The sequence below is a fragment of the Idiotropiscis lumnitzeri genome, chromosome 16 (genome assembly GCF_059441095.1).
Source record: "Idiotropiscis lumnitzeri isolate Australia: NSW breed Sydney's pygmy pipehorse chromosome 16, RoL_Ilum_1.0, whole genome shotgun sequence".
In the NCBI taxonomy this organism is placed as follows: domain Eukaryota; kingdom Metazoa; phylum Chordata; class Actinopteri; order Syngnathiformes; family Syngnathidae; genus Idiotropiscis; species Idiotropiscis lumnitzeri.
The window spans coordinates 9,907,881-9,932,227 of NC_142406.1; the positions used below are offsets into that span (position 1 = coordinate 9,907,881).

Genomic DNA, 24,347 nt, shown 5'->3' on the forward strand with positions numbered 1-24,347 from the left:
TACATTTACATCCAATCAAAACATTGCCTACCTTTAAAAAAATGACACTAAGACACGATAAAACTAATATTTTCGCCTTCAAGCCAGAGCCAGACGTGAATGGGGCCCAATAATCACTAATAGAGCCCCGTTAATTTTTATTTTAATCTCTTTAAGAGCTTGAGCGTCTTCCCATTGTAATAGTGGGCGTGTCTGCTCTTGCACTTCCCGTGTTTGTCCACTAGAGGCTGCATGAAGGGAAACTGTCATCTGACAACAAAGTGTCATCCTTTCGGCGTCTCTGCGTCGCACCATTAATGTAATCGGAGTTACAGCGAGCTTTCCCCATCTACGGAGTTTCTCCGTCCTCAAACGTGTAGATGGCCAAGAAGTCGCTCAGCAAAAAGTCTTTCAAAAACCTCTTCTCCAAGAGTGAACCCAACTTGGGCGAGTCGTCGGTGAAGAGCGCGGACAAAAAAACGGACGAGAAAAAGAGGTTCAAGTTGCCAAAGTTGAAGATAAAGTCGAAGGAGAGTCCCGCTTCTCAGAAACAGGTGTTCAGGTAAAGTTTGCAAAAAAAAAAGTGTCATCATGCTTTGTTTGGGTTGTAGTTGCCCGTTGTGGTTAACTCGTCGTCGCTCTCTATATTAGGAGCACCTGCACAATCGAGCCTGACTAATTAAATGACTCAAAGAAAACTACACAAGAGTGAAGCAGTCGGCTACTTGCTGAAGGGCACAACTAAGGAGGGAATCTTGCACCTCGTGCCAATTCCAAATTATTTGAACTGCAGTGCTTCTTGAACTATAGTTTTCAAGACAGTCATTTACGCATGCATGTTAGAGGCCATCGTCATGAGGCGATTTCCTGCGTGACGTTTGCATGATCTTTCCGTGCTTGCCTTGGGTGTCCGAGTATTCTGGTGTCCTGCCACATTCCAAAAACACCCGTTAGGAAAGGCAAAATTGGATCTCATTGATGCAGTGGGATGGTATATTTGCATGTGACCTTAGACATATTTTAACTCTTCTCAGTGTTGATTTTGTGAGACATTTCACACTCAGCTGATTGTTGCAATGTTGTTTATTTTTTACTGGAGGAAGGTTCAGTCATGCAGGGTCAGAAACACTATTTGTGTATCTCGTCACTGATATTAAATTAAATTATACAAATTATGTATTTGCATGGAGTCGAGCTGGTATTTTGCACCTTTTGACTGGATCAGGTTGTTTTTTTTGCCTTCTAGGCGTTAACATGCTGGCAACTATTTTATTCCGATGAGTTTTAATATTCGTGGATGTAGTATGTCAAGTGAAGGTGACATATCTATTTTTTTTTTTTTTTTTTACATCAAACAAGGATAAAAAAAAAAAAGGATGTCCATTTTAAGTGAGTGAGGACACGGCAAAATGTGTGTGTTGTAGCTGCATGTTCAAGATGGTGGAAATGCCCCCAATTTCTTTTTTTTTTTTTTTTAAAAGCCATGGTGTTGTTCCTCGCACGTTGACGGACTACACTGCCTGGCAGTGTGTGTTTGCTTTAGTGAAGACCAATAAACGATGGATTTGCTCAAGAGCCGCATGACTAGGGGAAAGGTTAACCACATATTTGAGCACTGACAGCAGTAATATTTGGCTCAAAAATAATAATTGAAGAAAAAAGTGAAAAGAATCTTAATAGTGGAATGTGTGTTTTTTTTTTAAATAGCGATAACTAAAATAGATATTTTTATGTCGTTTGTACTCATTTTTAAACCTTTTTTTTTTTTCATTATAACATTTTTTACATGCAAAAAAACATGGACGCGAGGCAGGGCCGAACGTGTTTCCCTCTGACTGATGGACAGGGATTTAAAGAAAAGAATGAATGCTGACGGCTTGTCAAAAGCATAACAATGCGTCCTCTATATACACGTACGTGTGTGTTCTTCTGTTTTCAATTGACGATTGTCAGGTATGCCCGCGTACACCCAGCGGATACTTCATTTCCTGCCATTACGCAATCTGATGCAGGGAAGGGCAAATTGGACCATGGCGAGACCCTCGATTTGTTTTGTCCATGCTTTCAAGGGCCGTCGTGTCAACATGCTCCGACATGCGACTTCTATTATTATCATAAACTGGTTGCCTTTGTTGAAGCATTTTTTTTTTTTTTGGGGCACAGCTCCTCGATTACAGCGTGTAGTGTGTATTGTGGATGTGCTACATATAAAACAAACGCCAATTGTTGAAGCGTGGCCCGAAAGATCTCTTCAAAGCTTGAGTGCGGGAATTAAAAAAACTGTGAAAATGGCTTGGAGCCACTGGTCTATAAATTTTAACTTTGGCTCGAGATGTCACTTTGCTATGTGGCTTTCTGGACCTTCCAGTTGTGCAAAGCAGAGCGGCCTATGCGAAGTGAATATTGTAGCTGCCGGCTCATGAATTGACAGCTTATTATCATTTTTATTTTTAATGTATATTATTTTTTGATTGATTGCTAACATGAGCCCAAATGGTACATTTCCACTTCCTTTGCTGCAAAAGTGGCACTTACAGAATAAGGAATGCTGTTCCAACAAACACGACGTCAATCTCTGTTTAGCCGGTTCTCATCGACATTCTCGAAGCAATGATTCATTGTTGTTTTTAAAAAAAAAAATAAATAAAAAATTGTATCTCGTCCATGTGGTCAGGGTGCCTTCTATCGTCGTGGAGAGATTAATGAACGTCATTGTGGATTTAATAAAAATATTAATAAAAAGCTTCTTCTGTGATTTATTTATTTTTAAAAAAAATTTCCTCAAAGATATAAAGATATAAAACTTGACAAGTTTTTCAAAAGCCTTCATCATTTTGGAACGCGACAGGCCGCAAGTCATTAAAACATGCAGCAGTTGTGTTTTTTTTGTTTTTTTTTGTATTTCTTGCCCATCTTGGAGCTATGCATCATTTCCGATCATTAAACGGCGCTAATTTCTTAATTTGTGCCACTTTGTGATCCTCAGTCCCGCTGAACCCGTTACCACGCCACTGAATGGACCCGGCTGGGCTGACAACGTGTTGGACAAGACGACCTCCTCGATATATGCCACGGCATCCAGGTCAAAGGTCAGCCAAGTATTTACTTTGAGCTTTTTTTTTTTTTTTTTTTTTTTTTTTTGGGAATTGAATTATTTGAGTTAATTATTTCAGACGTCTTCATTGTCGAAAAGTGGCACCGCTCGGAAATCCAATTTACTAAAGTAGCAAATCTGTGTGAACGCGAAGCCGGCCTAATACCACTCGATGAGTTTGTAATCCTGTCAAGAATCAGGAACTTCTTGTTATGCAAACGATGTTCGCGCTATTCTTTTCGTGCGGCTGTTTTTAGTCAAACAATATCATAAAGTCGTATTGTTCTTGCTGCCTGATTTGCAGTCCAACCTGATGGCTGATTTCCGTAAAGAGAACTTGTATAAAGTTTGTGTAAGGATGCAGATCTGCTAAAATTGCACATTTATAACATTTGTAGTTTTCTGCTTAAATGAGAAAAATATCTCATTGTTTGACATTTTATTTCAAGCGCCACCCCATACTGTCGCTGATTATGGAGGATAATTTAGACTGAGACATCTCCCCGAAAAAAAAAAAAAAAAATGTGATCAGTGTTGCATTGTCATTATTTTGTAACTATAAGTCATTAAAAGCTAACAATAGACAGTGCAATTTTGGTTTGGCACACAACTTGCATAACTAAAATGGATTGAAAATTAATCAGATAAAAGTTAGTCAAAGTTACTAAAAATAACCAAAAACTAAAAAAAATGAAAATTAAACGAAACATTTTGCTTCTTGCTTCACTGATCTACTATTCTGATTTACATTTTCCCTGCTTGTGACATGAAGATGTTTCCAAATAAATCTTGGAAAAATACCTTAACATGAATCATCCTTCACTTATTTTTTATTTTATTTTTTTACAGCTATTTACAAAGATGGAAAATATTTACAGTACTCCCAAATTGTATATCATAGACTCTTAACAGTTATTTGTCGAAATGTAAATCATTTCAAGCTCTCTCTCTCTCTCTCTCTCTCTCTTTCTCTATCTCTCTCACTCTCACTCTCTCACTCTCACTCTCACTCTCACTCTCTCACTCTCACTCTCACTCTCACTCTCACTCTCACTCTCACTCTCACTCTCACTCTCTCACTCACTCTCTCACTCTCTCACTCTCATGGTATAGTCCAAAAAAATAAAATGTTAGTGAGTACCGTTCACTCCAGAAGAGGGTGCAAGTGCTCTACTGAGCTTTCGTGCTGCAGGGCAAGCTGCGACTTCTTCATGCATCAAGTGAGCTGCAAAATGTGCTGGTCTCGTGACATGTTTGTTTATTCCGTGACAATTGTGAACCTGTTCCCATAAAGCCTTGTGAACTGCAAATTTTAATCATATTTAAATATATATATATATTATTACTATTATTTAAATTGTGCACATGTTAGTTAGGATATGTACGTAATTTAAAAGCGACGTGATGCCTTTTGGATGGTTTGGCCTTCAAACTGGAACTGTTCAGTTGTTGTCGGTGATTAGCGTTTCATATCGCAGCTTACAGTGCAATTTGATCGTTGTTTTGGCTTCTCATTTTATGTGACAACCCATCCGTAACAGATGGAAGAATTTGCGCGGGCACACCCACTCGAGAATTGTCATCAAGTCTCGGCAAAACATCCACAAACAGTTTTACAGTCAGTCTGATCGTCTTAACGATTTAATGGTTGATTGGAATTAGAAGAATTAAATGGACCAAGCCAGGACAGGAAATTCACATATTGAGTTGATGGTACGAATAATAATAATAATAATAATAATTATGAATAAATTAGATTTGGAAGCGCCTTTCAGGACTTATAATATAAATAAATAAATAAATAAATAAAACGGAGTTAACATATTTAATTGCATTAATAATTTTATAATTCATCTCCAGAGTTAATGCTTTAATTTTGACAGCCCTAGTATAGACATATACACACATATACCATACATACAAACTAAACGTTTTTTTTTTTTTCTCCTTAGGACAATAGCCCCTAACCTGAAATTTTAGAGGCGCAAGTAAAACATTTTAGGGAGTTCTGTAAATGTTCACATTTCCACTCATTTTTATTCCACTACTGATCGATGGACTGAAGTGTAGAGCGAGAGTTTGCCAACATCAGTAAATATTCAACAGGAATTAAAAAAAAAAAAATAAATCCTGGTCGCACATGCGTGAGTAGATAAAAAAAAAAAAGAACTTGCACTGTCTCAAGTTACAGGACAATATGCCACCGTCTAGGGGCAGTCTGGAGCCCTCATACATATATTACCAAACCAGTACTGCTTTTGGGTTTAAGCAGATCATGTTCGTTTAATCTTTGTTCAGGGTGGAGCGGTTGTAATGCTTGGAATGAAGACGGCGTGTTAGCTCATTTGTCCGTGTAAAGTCGATTAAGAACTGATTTGTGGTTGAATCGCTTTTGTTCCTATATTAAGGTTCCTTTGAAAGTAGTCTTGATTGACGTTTTTCAATTAACCCCCTAACACGAGCTTACATATGCTATTTATGTATTCTCACTGTTTGTCATCCTTAGGGCCAAGATTTGAGCCACTCTGAGACAGATCTCCATAAACCCAACAAATTTGCCACCTTTTCCTTCAGTCTTCTGAAAAAGCGCAAGAAGAAGAAAGACGAGAATCTATCTCGAAGCACTTTTGGCCTCCATAGTCCTGATATTGAAGAGCATGATGAGGTAATAGTAGAAATATTTTTGTTTATGACTAAGATGTTTTATAGATCTGTCAGGTTATTCACTAGATACTTTTGCGATCTTGTCATAGAGAAACGTAGACCAGGACGATGAGGGCAACAGAAAAGCAATGCTCAGCATGTCTCAGCCAGCGCTTGACACCAGCGACACCTTTGACATCCCGTCTCCGCCCTCTATGCATTCAAATCTGTTAGCATCATACTTTGCTCTCTCACAACAAACACCTGTCACTCAGACCGCCAAACCTGGACTTCAGGAACATCGAACAAACGGCTCAGATCATCGTTTGCACGATAAAGGTCAAAACTCCCCAAATAGGGTCGTTCTTGTTCAATCAGAAGAGAAAGAAAACATTCCTGTGGAGGTCAATCAATTGGAACGCAATCATACATCTGTCGGGGTGACCTCTGGTTTTACCTCTCAGCCGAGCCAGCCTCCTTTGCTGGATGCTTCGTATCAACTTCCTGATGGAGTCAACGGCAACTTCGCTGAGGAACGCGACGCTCTCCTGAAAGTTCCTGTGGAGGTCAATCAATCGGAATGCAATCATAAATCCGTCGGGGTGACCTCTGGTTCTACCTCTCAGCCGAGCCAGCCTCCTTTGCCGGATGCTTCATATCAACTTCCTGATGAAGAAGTCAACGGCAACTTCCCCGAGGAACGCGACGCTCTCCAGAAACCGAACACCGACATCTTGATCACCGGCAGTGCTCCTCTATCCTATCATGAAATGAACGTCCAAGGTTATGGACCCCCAAATTGTGAACCCTCTTTCACTCCTAATGAAGCTGAGCCTGTTCCTTTCAGGGAATCCACTAGTGTCCAACAAGAAATCTTATTTCCTCCCACTGAAACTTCAGCGAGTGCCACCAAAACGTTCCCTATTAGCAATCACATCAGTCCCCCTGTCAATCAAGACGTCGTTTACGGAGCCCTCTACGAATCGTTGTTCCCCCGAAGTTTCACCTCTGAAATCCTGTCTTCGCTCCCAACAAGTCATGCCGAAGTCTCCCACCAAACCAGAACTGCGAGCAAACCAGGACCTCTTCTGGTTGAAACGTCCTCACATTTTCAGAAAGAACCAAATCCATGTATTTACTCGTGTTTATCAACTTCAAGTGTCACCAGTAGAATTGATACGTTCAGTGTTTCCCATGAGCCGCCCTCCCACCAGAGGTTTTACTCTTGCAATACTCCCACTACCTCTGAGGATCTAAAAAACCCCGAGATCCCTCGCAGCTATCTCCCGTCCTCTCCCTATTTTTATTCTGAACAACTAGACAAGAGTCCTGATTTGATGCACGCCGACGCAGGCGCCAAATTAAACCGTGTCGGCCTCACTTCAGCCCCGGTGACTTCCAACTCTGCCCCTCCTGTTTCCAACTATGTCGCATCCCACGGGACAGAATCTCAGGTTACAGACTCCAAACGGAGGGCGATCCTCATAAAAGAGGTAGTCGCCGACGAGAAGAGTAGTGATTCCGGACTTTGTGCCTCAAAATCAAATGACTCGACAACACCAATAGATTTTGAGTGGAAAATGGATGCAGATAAAGAGTTTGTTTCTTCTCCTCCTCCCGGACTCTCAGAGACCTTTTCCAAGCCGTGCAGCCCAGTGTATCTGAGCGTAGGATCAGACGATGGGAGCACCGTGGACCTCTATTTCAGCGCAGAGGAGGATAACATGGACAGTTTGGATGAGCAGACGCACATTATGGACATGATAGAAGAAGAATTTTCCGTGGGGTCATCCGACTTTGAGAAGGCGCCACTGACAGAAGACACAATCAAGCAAGCGGAACATTTTCAATTTCAAGAACTGCTTAATGATAGATCCGACTTTCCTGAAGCTGAAGATGGAAGTCATGAAGAGTTTGTCGCCCAAGTACTGCCACAGATAAAAGAACAGGAGTTACTGGCCGCACCTGTTCTGCAGGTGAAAACACCAATGGTATGCGAGTTTGCTGCACCCTCCGGTAACAGCGAGGGGGAAGGGGTTGATGAAACCAGGATCAAGGTCACTGAAACAACAGAGCACCATGATGAAGAGACGCAGCCCTTAAGCGAGGGGATATATCTATCGGACCGAGATATGCATAGTCCTCCATATTTGTTTCAGAACGACACAAAACAGGAAGATAAAGACTTAAGCACGTATCAAATTAAAGACGCAGATTTGGAGCGTGTACCTATTGCAGGTACAATTAAAGAAGCGAGCCAGGAACAGGCATATGACCAAATTGATTGTACTCGTGCGGACGGAGTGTCGAAAATATGGACGCGCGGCGCCGAGCGGCAATCAGACGCCACTGCGATTGAACACAATAGGCTCACCCAGGAGAGCGAGTGGGCGGATACGATTACTGGGAGCGCAGGAGACGGAGTACAGCAAGACCAGGTGACAGTTGAGCTGTCCGACCTGAAGGCAGACGCACGGCATCCTCGGAAGGGAGCTACAGAGGAACTCTTTGGGAGAGAGGAGCATCAAGACGTACAAAACCAACTTAAACAGCGGTAAGTGGGAAAAAAAAATTAAAAAACGGGAACAGATTGTCTTTGTGTCCAGGTTTTAAGAGTCTCGCTCGATCGTCATGGGGTTAGTCGCCAACACTTTTGTGCGAATGGCAGCTTGTTGCAAGTGAACATGCCGACATTTCGAATGTTTGTCGGCGTAGCCTAAGGGAAAGTCTTGGATGATCCCGTGTGGATGTAAAGAGATCTCCTAGCAAGACAACGAGCCATGTGTGGCCTACTTTCTCAGCTTACAGGGTGGTTACTTGATAAGACCCATACATGTCAACATTTCCTGTCGTAAAAAAGGGGAGGATGCGTGTTTTGAATCGGTGGAGTTTGACCACGTTGTTTATGCAACCATGTGTCAACCCTAATCGCTCAGATGATTGCATTTCAAATACACACGTGGTATTGGAGGCACACTTGGAGTTTGATATTATTGCATGTTGAAAAATAATCTGTGTCAAGGAGGTAATGTTTTAACTGAGCCAACCTGACCAGGTTAATTTTCTTTTCAATTTTGCTAACATAGAGGTTTTTATATACATTTCTTAAAGGTCCCATGCCACATTTATTTTAGTCTTTAATGTCAGTGTATTGCCTTTTGAAGATGTTTGTTTTTTTTTTTAAGCTATTCTAGTTCAGTAGTTTTGAACTCGCTGCCAAAAACATATTGCTAGCTAGCTCTAATCTTTGCTAGCCAAAAAGCTGAGCTGCTCTGTATTTGTTTACAGAGTAGCCAGTGGCTAGAACGCAAGGGATTCATTTCCTGACGCTTACCCAAGATTGTATGTTGCGTTTGTTGTTTGTGGGGACTTGGCAGGCCTCAGGACTGTTTTGAAAAAAATATTTCTTACGAGCTGTCTGCGATTTTTGGGCGCCGACCCACCATCTGATAATCACCATTCAAGTTGCTCAAAAAACGCCTGGCGGATAAGACAGCTGTATTTCTAATTATTTGATATAAAAATGAGCTTTTGTCTGATTGGATCATTGTTCTGCTTAAATTGAATATGGAAAACTGATTGGTGGTATGCGATATCAATATGTTCGCTAACTAACAGGGAACGTTAAATAATGAGTATCGTATCTACGTTATAACTCCGAAATCTGACTGTTGCGTACAATCGACATACCACATAGATTATTATTAAATAATATAAATAAATAATGGAATTTAATTTCATTTAATTGTGACCAAGAAAGACAAAATCCAGCAGGATTTTATTTTTAATCACTATGTAGGTAGTAAAGGAAAGTAGTAAATAGATTTGTTTTTAAACTGGTGTATGCAAGAATGATACCAGTCAAATTTTTTGGAACATTCAAGTGATCTCAAAGACATTAAGAGGTCAAATAAAATCCCAGCTATTAACTCTTGAAAATGTACAACTGTGAACTGAAAGTCATTCGGGTCAGCATCGCATCATCCGCATCAGAAAGCCGATTGGGAAAATATGCCGAGCTGTTATCACGGCAAGAATTTTAAAATCGAAATCACATTTGGTTTCAGTAAATGACGTGTGGCTGCATTCTCGATTTCAGAATTAATTTACAATGTAGGATTAAAAAAGAAATAAATAAATAAAAACATTGAATGTGATTGTTTTTCCAAATTTTTGATTAGCATAATAGTGTTTTACAGAATAAACAGATTTTTCTTTTTTTTTTCTTTTAGGATGTATTCCAGACTGCATATTTGCTCCAATTTTTTTCTTGGCGCCAACAATCTTAAGCAATCCGTTTAAGTAAGTCGTCGGATCGGGATTATTTGCCAAATGTGTCATCATTGCTAATGTGCCTTAGTTCACATTCCTCCATGACACAACTGGCCCTTTTTTTTTCCTGACTTAAAGTATATATATATATATATATATATATATATTATTATTTTTTTTTTTAATGTATTTATGTATTTATTTTATTTTTTTATTTTATATTTTATGTTGTGATGTCATCCAAAGTTGGCAAACTTAAAAAGAAAAAGAAAAAGATGATTCCCCATTTTGATTAAAAATTAAAGACAGGCAAATCTATAGAGCTGAAAACTCCACTTGAGGACACTTGACAATTTTTTTTCGACTTTACTTTCCATCTCTGAGCCTGACAATGCAATGAGATGCAATTGCACTGTAATTTAACGCCACATGATGTCAGCAAATACTTGACTTTTCGCTTGAATGCATTCATGGATCCCCAAAGCGCAAGAAAGCCGAGACGGAGCTTGTGAGAAGCTGACTAGGAAACAGCTGAAGATGGAAATTGTCAAAATTGTGATTAAAAAACAAAAAAAAAAAAATTCAAGGAATCTGGGCTCGAAATGTGGTCATCGTGCTAATCTTAAGTGAAAGACAAAAGCGCCCTGCCCCTGCCAACACACCATACAGGTTTCACCTGTAGCACCGTCATGACGTTAAAATGAGGAATGATGCCATCCACATTCCACCTTGTCCTCCACATTAATATCAAAGCCACCCCAAATTTAAATAAATAAATTCTGATTAATTCAAGTTTGGCTATTTGGCTACAAAGGCTAAAAATACCCCCCCACCCTCCATCTCAAAAATGGCATTATTGCTTCCCGTGGTGCTTGATGCCAACGCGACGTTGTGCACCAGCCTACTTTAGACATGAACGGAATGACAAGTTTGCAGAGGATGCCTACCCGTGTGTCAAGGCCACACCTTGACTTGACAGACGCCAACTTGGCGAAAGCTTGAAACTGGTTTTGGTTTGTTCTGATGACGAGTTTGTGTTTTGAATTTGTGTGTTTGTCGTGTTTTGAATCGGCACGACACCGTAAGTGTACCTGATGTTCTAGAAGATAATTTACTGCTCATATAAAATACCTTTGCTGTTAATCAATGACGCATCAGTGAGTACCTCGATCGAAACTGAAATGCGATATAAATGAATGCAATAAAATTAACACGGTTGATACAAAAAATATTTTCATTTGTTTGGATTGTAGGATGAGTACGCAGTTTAAATGACTGAGAATCGAATTAATGTTGTTCTGTTTTGGTTTATTAAAAAAAAAAAAATTGTAATGGAGTCTTAGACATGGTGACATCATCTGTTTTAGTTCTCAATACATGCTTGCTGTCATAACAAAAAAAAACAATCTTTTATGAATTCACTTTCATCTTGTGTCAAGACCTAAATTGAAATATTATAATCCTGTTTTAGGTCATTGAGAAAATATTATTGCAGTTAATGTAAACATACCACACTCATTGTTGAAAATAGATGGAGGCTCTAAATCTCGGGATCAAAGCATTAGTCATTGCATACATTCTTTTTGTTCAGTTTTGGGCTGCACAGCTCTTTCAAAACTGTGTGATATGCCAAAAAAGGCAAACATAGCGTAATAAAAAGGTTTTTGAATGCCATTGACGGCTAAGGACGTCAAAAATCCCCTTTTTTTTAATTGATTTTTTTTTTTTTTTTTTTTTGTGCTTGTTCCTTCCAGATCCCCCACAGCATCTCGTGCAGCCTTTAATGTAAACAATCCCAAGACGCACTCGGACCAACAACCTGATGACAAAATGAATTCAGGCTACAGCAGCCTGAACAGCTCCCTGCCCTTCAAAAATTCGCCTCCAGATAAACTGGATGAATCTCGATACCAATTCCGCAACGCACCCAAACAGCATGCGGTGGATTTCAGCAGAATGCAATCAAATGGAACAACTCTTGGCACAGAACACAGCTGGAGAAATTCATTTGAAGGTGTATCGAGAGTCATGTCGAAAGAGGAGCCGTTTCTGTCCGATAGTCAAAGTTACCGATTGTCCCACACCTCCTCCAGAATCGACTCCTCTGTTCTCCCCGAGGCCTCGTCGTACAGCTACCGCAGCCAAAGCGAGCTTGGAAGACAGCCAAAAGGTTAGTGGGGAGGAGCTTTTGAGGTGGGCGTGTCTGCTGCACCTGCAGGTGAAAGCGAGGGATGGTGGGAGGGAGAGGCGGAGAAAATTAAGTCATGCCAGGACTCACAACCAACTTGTGTTTCAGCCTTCTCCGCAGACGACACAGACGCATCCTGTTTTACCGGCGTGTTTAAAGCCACGCTCGTGGAGCTCGACGACCCAGCGGCTCTCGCCTCCACGCCCCCGGCCTCGCCTGACGTCGACGGCAGCCAGTTCGACATGGACAACCTGGTGGATACCCTCAAGAGCATGGGGCCCTCGCTGAGGCCGAGAAGCATGAGTCTGCGCGGGCCAGCCGCCGGCCCCGTCTCCGCCTTGCCGCCAATCGTCGAAGATGCCCCCAGCCCCGTCACCCCGGATATCGGAAGTCCCACAAAGAGGACGGGAGCCGGGGCTGCTGCCGAGGCCCGCAATGGAATTTATACATTCCCGGCTGATCTGGGCTTGAAAAGAAATATCACCAGAGACACACGCTCGCCCATGGAGTTAATGAAGAAGGTATTGCATTTTTATTTTGGGTGTAAGCATCATTGTGTGTTCCTTGCAGCACCGCCGAAACCTAAAGGTCATTAGGTGCAATTTAACAATCGAATTGAAAATCAGATCTAGTGCGTAAACGTAAATGATCTGAAGATAAAGTGAGAAGATAAAAAAAAAAATATTATCAGCACTTGTCAAGTAGTTTGCACTATTATGAATAAATATCGATGTAACGATCCACCCAAACCGTGATTCGATTCCCAGCTAACGATTTTGATTGGAATTTTTTTTTTGTCGCTCTTCTTGAACAAAATAGCTTTTTACTTTGTCTGCATTTTGTCTTTGTTACAAAAAGTATATATTTTTTCTAACAGTTGGTGTTTTGTTCATGCCAGAACTAAACTTAAAAAGAAATAAATGCACAATAGATTGGACTGTTATGATTGCAAATCCTTTTGTGATCAAAATTTATTGTTTTTCTTTTAACTTTTTTTATTTTTACAGCGATGCATATTTCAAGCCGATTCAATCGATTTTAACTCAATTTTCAATTAATCGTTAAAAATTAAACATTTTAGGCGTATTTTTTCTAAATTGCCATGATCATAAAATAATCATCCTTGCTACCATGGCAACATAACGTATTTGAATTAATATATTGCATATTGCATCCCCTTGATACAAAAAAAAAAAAAAAAAAACATCAGGCATGCCCAGTTGTTTAATCTTCCCAAAGGAAGGCTCCATGTTGACCATCCTGAAAACGAAATGTTTATTATTCTTCTATTTTTACCGATTCCCATCAGGAGCAACCTGGAACGAGAGACATGCCCCTCAGAGCATCTGCCACCAAAAGTATGCTCATGAGGCAATCCTCCGATGCTTCAGATGAGCACAAATCCCTCAACGGAAACGCGACACAGCAGTCACCAAACTCTCGCCTGGACCACAGCGTCATCTTTGGAAGTTACAAACCCTCTTCCGTGGATCAAACGCAGGAAAACAACAAATTCCAGCGCTCCGTGTTCCGCACGGGCTCGCTCCCAGATTTGGGCTCTTCCAATCTTCTCAATACGCTCAGTGAAGTCAACACCACGACGGACTCGTCATCTCGCTTTGAACGCTTATCTTTTCTCATGAATCCCCCCGCCTCCTCATCCAGCTTCTCCACCGCCTCTGACGACCACAACGCCCGCAAAAGTCTTCCCTTACAACAGAGCATCACATCGTCAGCCTCCAGCAGCAGCGCCAGTCGGCTTCTCAGTCCCACCAGTTCTTTGGAGAATCACCGGCTGTTCCCCACCACTGAGCCCGCCTCCTCCTACTCAAAGTTTGGCCAGACAGTGAGCCCCCCAATTGGTACGCTTAGCACCCCTGTTCTGCAGAGGAGCTTCAGCCACGATTCCATTTCCGTGGGCACGCAACCGAATCCGCTGATCAGCAACAGCCTGCTGAGAGGACCTCAAATCCCAAAAACTGAACCAGAGAGGAATGTAAAATACAGAGCCTTTCCCGATGCTTACGTGAGTCCCACTTATCCTTTTCGTGTTTGCTTAACAAACTAACTCCCTGAACTCGCGGCATGATTAGTCATTTCCAGAAAAATCCTTTTAAAATCTGAAATCCTTGGACAAGAAACTAAATAGCGGTTGTCGTAGCAGCAAGTCAAGAGAAGCTAAACGTCGACTGTTTTGAGGAGGTGTGTGCTGCATACCGATCATCCTTTGTGCTGCACGTTGCCATTGCAATTATGAAAGAAAAAAAAAACGCAACAATAGGTTGACTTTTCAAGTAGGCGAGGCAGGTGATGTCATATGTGGGTTGTTCGAGCGAAAAAAAACCCGCAAAGACCCTTTTTGTCACACCGTTACATGCGGCGTTTACGTCGCTGCCTCGTTTGAATATAAACGGCAGCGAATTAATGATTCTTCTTGGTATGGACGCATTAATCTTGCTGAGGATCCGTGCGACTTTATTTTGAATGGTCGCTGTAACGATATTTAACTCATTCAATCCATAAGACATTCATATACCTTTTAAAAAACGTAGTCCCTGCCTCCCAAAGACGTATTTATGCGTCTTTTCCTTCTTTTTTGCGTCATAACTCCGTGTTTTCAGAGCATTAGAACACAATATTCTGTTTGCTTTGCATAATCTGTCAAAATCGAGAAAAATGCTGTGATTGAGGGGTTTCCTCTAGTGATTAAATGAGTTAAGTGAGCAGATCCTTGAGAAACTGCTACAAGCGGCGAAACCAGATTATCTAATCAGACTTCTACCGTGCCGTCCGTCCAAAAGGAGTGTCGACTTCTGCTCTCTTTGGAAGTGTCACAAAAACACTCCAAGAGCTGCCACTGGTCGTTTCCATAGCGATGTTTGCACAAGTTAAGTAAACAACATCTGCATCAAAAGCCCGGAGATCATGATTGCTATGCTGCACCTGTAAAATGGTGGAAACTTGAAAAGTCCAAAGTAATAAGCCTGAGCCCGTGTGAGAGGAATGACACAAAGTACTTTAATGGCTTCTATTAAGTCGACAGGTGATTACTGGTAACCACTCTCTACACAAATGCGTTTGATTGAGTTTGAGATGTGACAGACTGTGAAGGCACGACAGCAATGCGTCGTGGTTGTCATAGAAATATGTTAGCGGTTAAGATTTGGGGAGGAATGGCAAAAACGGTCAACTGGATGGATAGAAATCCAGGAAACAACCAGTTGGGTTCAGTTTATTGTTGAATCCAGATCCAGCCTATATTTTAGCCACGTTCTCTGTTTTTGTGCTTCCGCATGTTAACGCAAATCTCTTCGGATCTTCGTTTTTGGATCGGCGCAAGAATAATTTGCTCATTCGGCAGATTGATTTTGCGCCAAGGTGGGCGGGCCAACTCTTTGAGATGCACCTGGTGGCGTGTGATTTGCTGGCAGAAAGTCAATCTAAAACAGATGTGGGCAATTAATTTTGCAAAACGGCCACGTGATAAATGGGAACGCTTGCTGAGGGACAAGACATGTTAATTGAATTTTTTTTTGTTTGAGGTTAGATTTAACTTTAGTTTTAGTTTTTAGTTTGAAATCTTTTTTATGTTGAAATATATTCGTGCATCGTCTGTTTTTTTTTTTTTTATTTAATTTAATTAATTTATTTTTTTTTTTTTTTATTACTCATTTTGCTAGCTTGTTGGTTTAGAATTAGCGTCATGCGACCGAGACAATTCGCATCTTGCCACGTGTCATCTGACGAAGAGAAGCCGGTCGTTTTTCAAAATAACATATTTTTCAGCCGCGAATAATAAATAACTAAAGTACTGCTATTTTTGTTTCTTTCGTCTTCCCGGCCCGCCGCGTCGGTGTGCAGTATTATCTTCTCCGTTTTCCCTGTACTGTGCAGGAAATAATGTTAAAATTATGACACCTGTTGTCATTTTTTGCAAGTTTCTTTTTTTTTTTTTTTTTTTTTTTTTTTTTTAAATAGTTTCTAGAGGGTTCAATTCATTGCAGATACAAGTCTTAGCTCGTGCTCGCTACCTCGCTTGTACAAACATCCTTGTGTGCCCATAGAATAAAAGCACAGCTTTCAAAATAAAAGTGAGGACAAACGTCTCATGGAAAAAAGGGACTGAACAAAGGTCAAGATGAGGTCAGCCAAGCCCTGCGGTCGTAAACGATTCCTTTCCCCGTTTAAAATGTGCGCCTGTATAATGGGAGTGAACAAGGATGCGATTAATAGCTTCATCCTCCTCCTTTGTGTACGAAGGGGAAGTGGTGCATGCTGGGAAATCAGGAAGCGCAAAGTACACTTGTCGGTGCTTGACCGATTCGTGCAGCTTGCCGAAGCTTTCTGAAGATTACATCCTGTCAACGTCTCCATGCGTTGAAACCGTCCGTGACACATCTGACTTGAGGGCACACGACTTCTCGCTTTTTTTCTATCGCCGACGTTGCCGCCCACGCTCCACACCCATTTCAGCTATCTGTCTCGCTCGGCCACACCTTCAGACTTTTGGGTTTGCCTTTTGCTCTCGTTAATATTTGATGAAGTACACTTGACATCTGACAAAATGATCACCTGCGACGGCTGATGATTTTTCTTTTGGTTTGTTCAGTAGGTAAATGTTGACATTCGTGTATGCTGTAATTGCGCATTCCAGAAACACGGGAGAGATTTTCTAGCAGCCCTGAAGGAAATTCCTCTTTATTTTTTTTTTCATGGACAGTAGTTTGCGTGTGGGCATTAAATTATTTAATTCATCAGACCACACAGCTGTATTACATTAAGAGGTCACATAAAGTTTTACATTCATGAGAAAAAAAACACTTAAGATATTTAAAAATCTCCTAAATGTGTGATCCATTTCAAATGCTATCTGAAAAGATAAAAATAAGAATAACAAGTACATTGATTTATAATATTTTTACCAGGCCAGGCATCTCTATGAACTATGACCTATGAAACTCGATGTTCTCCAGTTACTCGGGCTCCCTCCAATTAAAGGGGAAGTCAACCCAAAATATTTTGTAATGAGATTATGTTCTATTTAGCACCACCAGTTGAAACATTGCACTCTGATTGATATTACGTTTGTGGAATATAAGTTGAGCAGTCAAATCCACCCATTTTTAGCTGTCTCAGTGGGCGGCCATTTTGTCACTATTGTCGACTGAAAATGACATCATAGCCGCTCATGGCTCAGCGAACAACCAATTATGCCTGAGCTTAAAAAAACAGGTGCGCCATGATTGGTCGTTACCTGTGATGTCTTTTTCAGTCGACAGGAGTGACAACATGAGCGCCTACTGAGATAGCTAAAAACTTTTGGGGATTTTGTTGCTTAACACTTATTCCACAAATGCTATATTCATCAGAATGCCATGTTTAGACGAGTGAAGTGACAAAATGTTTTTGGGGTTGACGGCCCCTTTAAGAAAAACATGCTTGTGATGTTAATTCAAAATTCTAAATCCCCCTCCTTGGGTATGCATGTGAATGGTTGCCGACCTCTATCAGGGGTCACCAACATGGCACCAGGTGGCTCCCCGGACCCACATGAGTGTCCTGTCCTAAAACATTGTGATTTCCTAGGTATGTTGCGGAGGTGCCTTGGCGCCTGTTGCCCAAATTCTAAGCCAAGTACAGAAGCCGCTGCTGAGCTGTCACACAGAATCATTGGAGTGACACCCGATACCAAATCGAAACGCGCACAAAAATGCACACCAGGCCTCGGGTTGACGAGCGAGCGCATCGGACGTTTCCGAACATTCCTCGAGCGTATAAGGGCCAAAGTGTAAACGGTGAAACGTACAGTGACTTCATTCATTCAATGTTGTTTCAGTGCGCTAAATATGCGCTCTCATTATCAGTGTGCAAAAGACGGCGAGGCATCAGGTTAAACAGGTACACATTAATCAAGACTTGTCTGACAAAGAGATGCGGTCGGGGAGACGAGAAAATTCCTTTGAACACAGATGCCTTTGAACTTCAATTGGCAATAAAAAATGTATCGTTAGATTTTCCATAGTGCTTGTTTAGTTTGTTTGTTTGTTTGAAGTTATTTGATTGCGATTGGGTGGAATACAAAACATAAACTTTTGTTTGCGCTTTCATCCCCTTCGTGGATTATAACGTGAGAGAAAATCAAGACAATGTCCAGCTCGATGGCCCGTGGTCACTCATTGGTCGGAAATTAAATGTGAATGTGAATTACATGCAACGAAAGGGACTTTATCTCGTTCACCATTGTCATGTTTGATTGTGTTTGAATAGTTGTGAATCGATTGTATCTGTTTTGCCGATAGCTCACCAAAGAAAAGGAACATGGGAAGCTCAACCCGCGTCCTGGGAAGGTGAGTCTCTCTGCACAAAGCGCTGGCTTGACTTGGTGATTGTGTAATTTAGACGGAGTGTGCAGCGGCTGTTTTGAGATTGAGGGGAACAATCGTAGTCCTCAAAAATGGATCTTTGATGTCAATGGCCTTCACCATGGCAATGTCTCGTAATTCAACTACAAACTTTCTACCCGAAGTCAGCTTTGCATTGGGAAATAAAAAAACATAAAATTGAAATGAAAAAAATTGTGATTCCGTGCAAATACGATGTGCTTAAAGTTAAAGACAACTGAACTGAGGCTGAACAATAATCAAATTAAAATCAGATGTATATTCAATTCACAAATGTTGACGTTTACATTTTGTCATCTTTCCATAAATTTGCCCCTTCTGACTATCGCGAAACTTTGAATGCAATTTGTGCGCAGATGTACATTTTTGACCGGCCCGGGATGTGCGGCCAGAGGATCGAGTTGAGCAGTGACGTGGCTGACTCAACATCTTGGGACCTGCAGGAGACCATCTCCATCAGGGTGGTCCGGGGAGGGTATGAGAACATTTCGATACGTCCAAACCGCTTTTACACACGTAAATAAATCCCACTGATGTGTAAACCGCCTAACAAACATGATCGTTTCAACGTTGTCCTCGTGGCAAATGCAAGTTGCATTGTCTTTAAAATGCAAATCCATAAATGCGGATGTGAACTACACACCTTGTTGCCCCATAATTTTTTATTTTGTCGTCATTCTGTCGAACGAAACCCTCATTTCCGGGTGTGCTCATGTTGTGTCAAAATAGTTCATCCACATGCCTTCAATAGTTAACACACCCACATGAAAACTGCGCACCGTGGAAACCCAATTAACCTTTAAAGCGCTATTTTGCTAATCGAGTACGGTTCAGAACTTCAAACTGACGGGTTCCTACTCCGCTATAGGTGGGTGCTGTATGAGCAACGCAACTTTAAAGGGGAGAAGATCGCCCTGGATGAGGGAGACATCGAGCTGACCTGCCCTTTTCAGCAACCGGAGGAGGAGGGGAAGGGGGAGCAGCAGACAAATGGACAGAAAGTCGCTGAAGCGCAAACGGGTGAGCAGAACGGAGAAACAAAGGAGGGAGAGGCGAAAACGAAACCGGCCAAGAAGTTCGTCATTGGATCCGTTCGAAGAGCTGTGAGGGTAAGAGGAAGTCATGTCGCCCTCTTGTGTTTTGAAAAACTGAAAACAAATCTCAGAAAAATTCTGGGTTAAAATAGTGACCTAATGCATTTCTTTGCGTATGTTTTGTGATGTTTTCATTGATTTTATTTTTTCTCACTTTTCCGTATACATTGTGTTATTACTACGTTATTACTCTGACTCAAAAAATAGATCTTAGATCTCAATGGGAGTGGCCTGGTTAGATGATAAATTAAAAAAAAAAAATGTCAATACTTGATATATGAATAAACTGCCTTTTCCATATTGAAATGTAAATTTCGATAAATGCAACGCAATAGAGCTGAATTATTAGATACAATTTTGTTTTGATTTCCGGCAGGAGTTTATATTGTGATAATAATTTATAATTCAACCAAACATTAAGATGCAATTTTTTGCTAAATGCATGTGCTCAATGTGTGGAATATGTCAAATGTTCTAGTGACACCTAGTGGTAAGGTATCGGTAATGCAAATGCGAATTTGCAACCACTCCCTTAAAAACACTTTTAAGAAAGAAGAAAGAAACTTCTCTTCCAATCCTGTAGGACTACAGTGTCCCAGAAATTAGTCTCTTCCCAGAGGAGAACGCCGAGGGTAAAAAAGTCATCTTCAGAGATACATCCGAGGATGCTCGAATTTTCGGATTCCCCATCAAGGCCAACTCCATCATCATTAATGCTGGCCTGTGAGTAATGAAATAAAAAACAAACAAACAGGAAGTAACACGTTGCAGTGCGATGATTTGAATGATTTCTGGCTTTCCGCAGGTGGCTCGTATTTTCGAAACCTTTTTTCGAGGGCTCGCCGCGCGTGTTGGAGGTCGGCGGGTATTCCAATCCTGCGTCTTGGGGTGTTGAGCAACCCTATGTGGGGTCGGTGCATCCACTCAAAGTGGTAAGTCAAGCAAGTCCACATTTTTTTTTTTTACAAAAAAATATGGCAGTAATAATGGGTGTTCCATTTTTTTCCCACAGGGGGAGCCAAGAGTGGAAAACATAAGTGAACCAAAGGTAAACCGATGCAAGGATTTTGAGCTTTACTCACTTTCAAACACTCCCGCCGCACCACACCGTCGTTTAATTTCCACACTGCTGGTCTGCAGATCGAGATTTACGAAAGATCGTATTTCACCGGCAAATCAAGGATCCTCACCTCGAACATGAGAGATTTCATGACACGAATGGACAGGCAGCAGGGCGCCTTCATGTACTCTGTGGGCTCCGTCAAAGTGCACGGAGGGATGTGAGTGCCGCTTTGAAATTGTCATGGTCGTCATGGAAATGCATTTATTGTATGTTGAGAACATGTTTGTGTTCATGTAGCTGGGTGGGCTACGAGAAGGAGGGATATAGAGGTCACCAGTACTTGCTGGAAGAAGGCGAGTATCACGACTGGAGGGTGTGGGGAGGATCGAACTCGGAGCTGCGCTCTGTTCGGGTTCTACAAGCTGTAAGTTGACCGGGATGTTAATTTTTGCTTTTTTTTTTCTCTCTCATGTTTCCGTTTTGATAACTACAGCTGGTGTTTTGCAACAATGGAATGTAAAGTTTCAAACTGCAACAGTACTGCGTTACATTGACTTTTTCCATGTGGTACTGGAAAATTTAGTTCAGTACAAAAAAAAAAATTTAAATCAGTAAGAGAGACTAAAATCATACAAAAAAATACTCAAGTAAAGTGCTCGAGTCCATATTTTCAAAACTACGACGACTACACGAGTGGTTTTCAAAGTGTGCTTTGAGCACCACTTGTGGTTCTTTGGCGCCCTCTTGTGGCTGCTTGTGATATAATCACTGAATTGAAAGCAAATTAAATCAACATTGAAACAAATTCAAATCTATTCAAATGAAGTGTGTGGAGTTTTTTTTTTTTTTTTTTTTTTTTTTTTTTTTTACACGTTTTATGTCATCTCCGTTCCTCTCATTGTTCTATAGGACTTCAGCGACCCCTTAATGGTGATGTTCGAGCAGCCGGAGGATGAGGAGGGTGCCGTTGCCCAAGAGGAGAACACCTTCGAGGTGACGGAGGCCATTCCAGATGTTGAGCTTTTTGGCTACAAGATTAGCACCCGTTCCATCCAAGTATTTAGTGGATTGTGAGTCAAAACTGAAAGTACTCCGGGAATAAATGTAAACGGATCATTTAATGGTTTGGTTGACTTGTTCCCTGCCAGGTGGGTAGCCTACTCCCACGTGGACTTTTCTGGGAACCAGTACATCCTGGAGAAAGGCTTCTATAGTAATAGTGGTGACTGGGGATCCCGGGACACTCGCATCTGCTCTGTGCAGCCCGTTAGTTTGGTGAGGCCACCGAGAAACTGAAAATGATTTGCATTTTAGTGTAGTGTGTTGATGAATATTAATTTTGCTCGGTTGGCTTTTAGGCTCCAGCTGATGGGAACAGGACCAGAAATGAGGTGTGTGTTTTTCCTTTTTAATAGCCAGACCATGAGTGTCCTCCTATTTGGCAAAAATAACTTTTGATTTGCCCTTTCTCAGATCTTGTTGTTCTCGGAGCCAAATTACAAGGGACAGTGCCTTATCTTCAACTATAAACAGGACGCTGCCACAGAAGATTTCCAGACAAAGTCCTGCAGAGTTGTTGGGGGAAGGTGAGGGGTTTTAAACCCGTCACGATGTGCACAAAAAAATTTATCTGTCAGTCTGATTTTTTGTTGTTTTTTTTGTTTTTTCAGCTGGGTTCTCTACGAGAATAAAGACTTTTCCGGGATCATGTATGTCTTATCAGAAGGAGGTTATAGCTCATTAATAAGCATGGGCTGCACACCAAGCACCTTCATCCGCTCCGTCAAGGCTGTGCCAATGGTTTGGATACATTTACACACCAACATCGATTTGATCTTTTTCCCGCATGGCTCTCAAGGTCCATCTCTCTTTGTGCAGAGTTTCTCAGTTCCATCCATCTCATTGTTTGGACTGGAAGGCCTGGAGGGAAGGGAGATTGCAGCGGACTCAGAGCTTGTCAACATGGTCGCGGAGGGCTTTAATGACCACATTCTTTCAGTCAGAGTTAACAGTGGCTGGTAAGTTCCCGGATGTGAGTGGGAAAGAGTCTTAATAAAGAATTTAGAGGTGAACCAGGACTTAATACGGATCATCAGGAGGTGTGGTTGGACCTGAGACTTTGAGTTTGCAGGAGATGTAGAGTCGGGTATCATACGTGAAGAAATGAAAGAATACTCATTTTAAGTAAAATGGCGGAGTTAGACGATGAGGAGCAGGGGCCACGGGATAGAGCCCTGGGGAACACCTGAAGTGACCCGGATGCAAGAAAGGAAATTTAGCTGACCGAACTAAGAGCAGTCTTTGAGGTATGATCCCATTAGGACAGTGTGGAGGGTTCGGTATCAGTGATGCCGCTGGAAGAGAGTTTATTTGAATTTTCGATGTCTCATTTGTGCCTCTAATCAAATGTACTTCGCTGAAAATTGACTTCTTTTTTTTTTTTATGGGAAAATAGCATTTTAACGTTGAATTTCTCTGATCACTTCTTGCCTGTCTTGTTTCCAGCTGGGTGCTTTGTGAATTTGGCAACTATAGGGGGCGCCAGTTCCTTTTGGAGCCAATGGAAATCACAAATTGGCCCAAGTTCAGCTCTGTTCAGACTGTTGGCTCAATGTATCCGGTCAGACAGGTTTGTCATCTCTGCTGTCGTTGACAGAATTCTAATTCACATCCATAGGAAAATAAAAGATTTTCACGACCATGCTTTCATTCGGTTTTAGGTTTTGGACTGTGAAAATATTATCTTTTGTCTTCTCGCTGTAATTTTCGTTCAATGCTGTGATATTTTGCAGAAGCGCCACTTTTTCCGCATCCGAAATGCAGACAGCCATCACCTCATGTCCATCCAGGGTGGGGTGGAGGAGATGAAGTCCGGGCGGGTGGTGGTCTCACCAGATGTGGAGCCCATGAGTGACATCTGGTTCTATCAGGATGGACTCATCAAAAACAAGGTAATGACTTTGAACATATACTTTGATTAAAACTTAACAATGATATTACTGACTGGTGAATATTTCCGCTGTTTTGTCTAGCTTTCCCCCATCATGAGCCTTCAAGTGATGGGCAACGTTGAGCCCGGAGCCAAATTGATTTTATGGAACGTGAGCAGGCAGCCAAATCAGACTTGGATGGCTCAGATGAGAGGGCGACTCAGCAGCATTACGTTCCCCGGAATGGTCATTGACGTCAAAGGCATGAACGCATCAAACTTTTTTGATCAATTAAAAGTTTACATTAAAATAATTAAATTTAATAATTAAATCATTTAAAATAATAATTGTATTATTATTATTATTATTATATTTTGGGGTTCAATTTTGTAATTAAAAAAAAATTAAAATATGATAAATAATTTAATTTAATTTTAATTTAACACAAATTTTATTTATTTTTTTCCAGGTGGTCAAAACTATGACAAGGACCATGTGGTGATTATGCCCGAGAGTGACGAGAGATTAAGCCAACAATGGGAGATCGTGTTGATCAATTAAGACATGTTGCTCACTTTGGCGAAGCTTCCCATCACCTGATTTGACCTGATCAGGATATTACCCATAATTCCTACACCCAAGAGCAGTCCCTTTGCATAATTTCCTTCTTAATTTAATCATTG

At 41.2% G+C, this 24,347-nt stretch overlaps 1 protein-coding gene across 1 annotated transcript; it reads left to right on the plus strand.

Annotated features, from left to right (window-relative positions):
• Positions 1-239: 239 nt before the first annotated feature.
• On the plus strand, positions 240-24,265 carry crybg2 (crystallin beta-gamma domain containing 2). The gene is made up of 25 exons (XM_088318975.1): positions 240-541; positions 2,966-3,068; positions 5,580-5,738; positions 5,827-8,270; positions 11,743-12,158; positions 12,285-12,697; positions 13,486-14,202; positions 18,476-18,523; positions 18,934-19,052; positions 19,446-19,686; positions 20,255-20,394; positions 20,477-20,603; positions 20,684-20,719; positions 20,812-20,951; positions 21,032-21,158; positions 21,644-21,804; positions 21,883-22,009; positions 22,093-22,125; positions 22,208-22,320; positions 22,405-22,534; positions 22,613-22,752; positions 23,240-23,363; positions 23,527-23,685; positions 23,767-23,926; positions 24,134-24,265. The coding sequence occupies exons 1-25, from the start codon at positions 360-362 to the stop codon at positions 24,223-24,225; spliced, it is 6,651 nt and encodes a 2,216-aa protein (XP_088175101.1). The 5' UTR covers positions 240-359; the 3' UTR covers positions 24,226-24,265.
• The last annotated feature ends 82 nt before the right edge of the window (positions 24,266-24,347 follow it).

Coding starts and splice junctions, on each gene's coding strand:
- crybg2 (XM_088318975.1), top strand. CDS start 360: ATGGCCAAGAAGTCGCTCAGCAAAAAGTCTTTCAAAAACCTCTTCTCC. Junction 12,159..12,284: donor GCTTGGAAGACAGCCAAAAG/GTTAGTGGGGAG, acceptor CTTGTGTTTCAG/CCTTCTCCGCAGACGACACA. Junction 23,364..23,526: donor CAATGTATCCGGTCAGACAG/GTTTGTCATCTC, acceptor GATATTTTGCAG/AAGCGCCACTTTTTCCGCAT.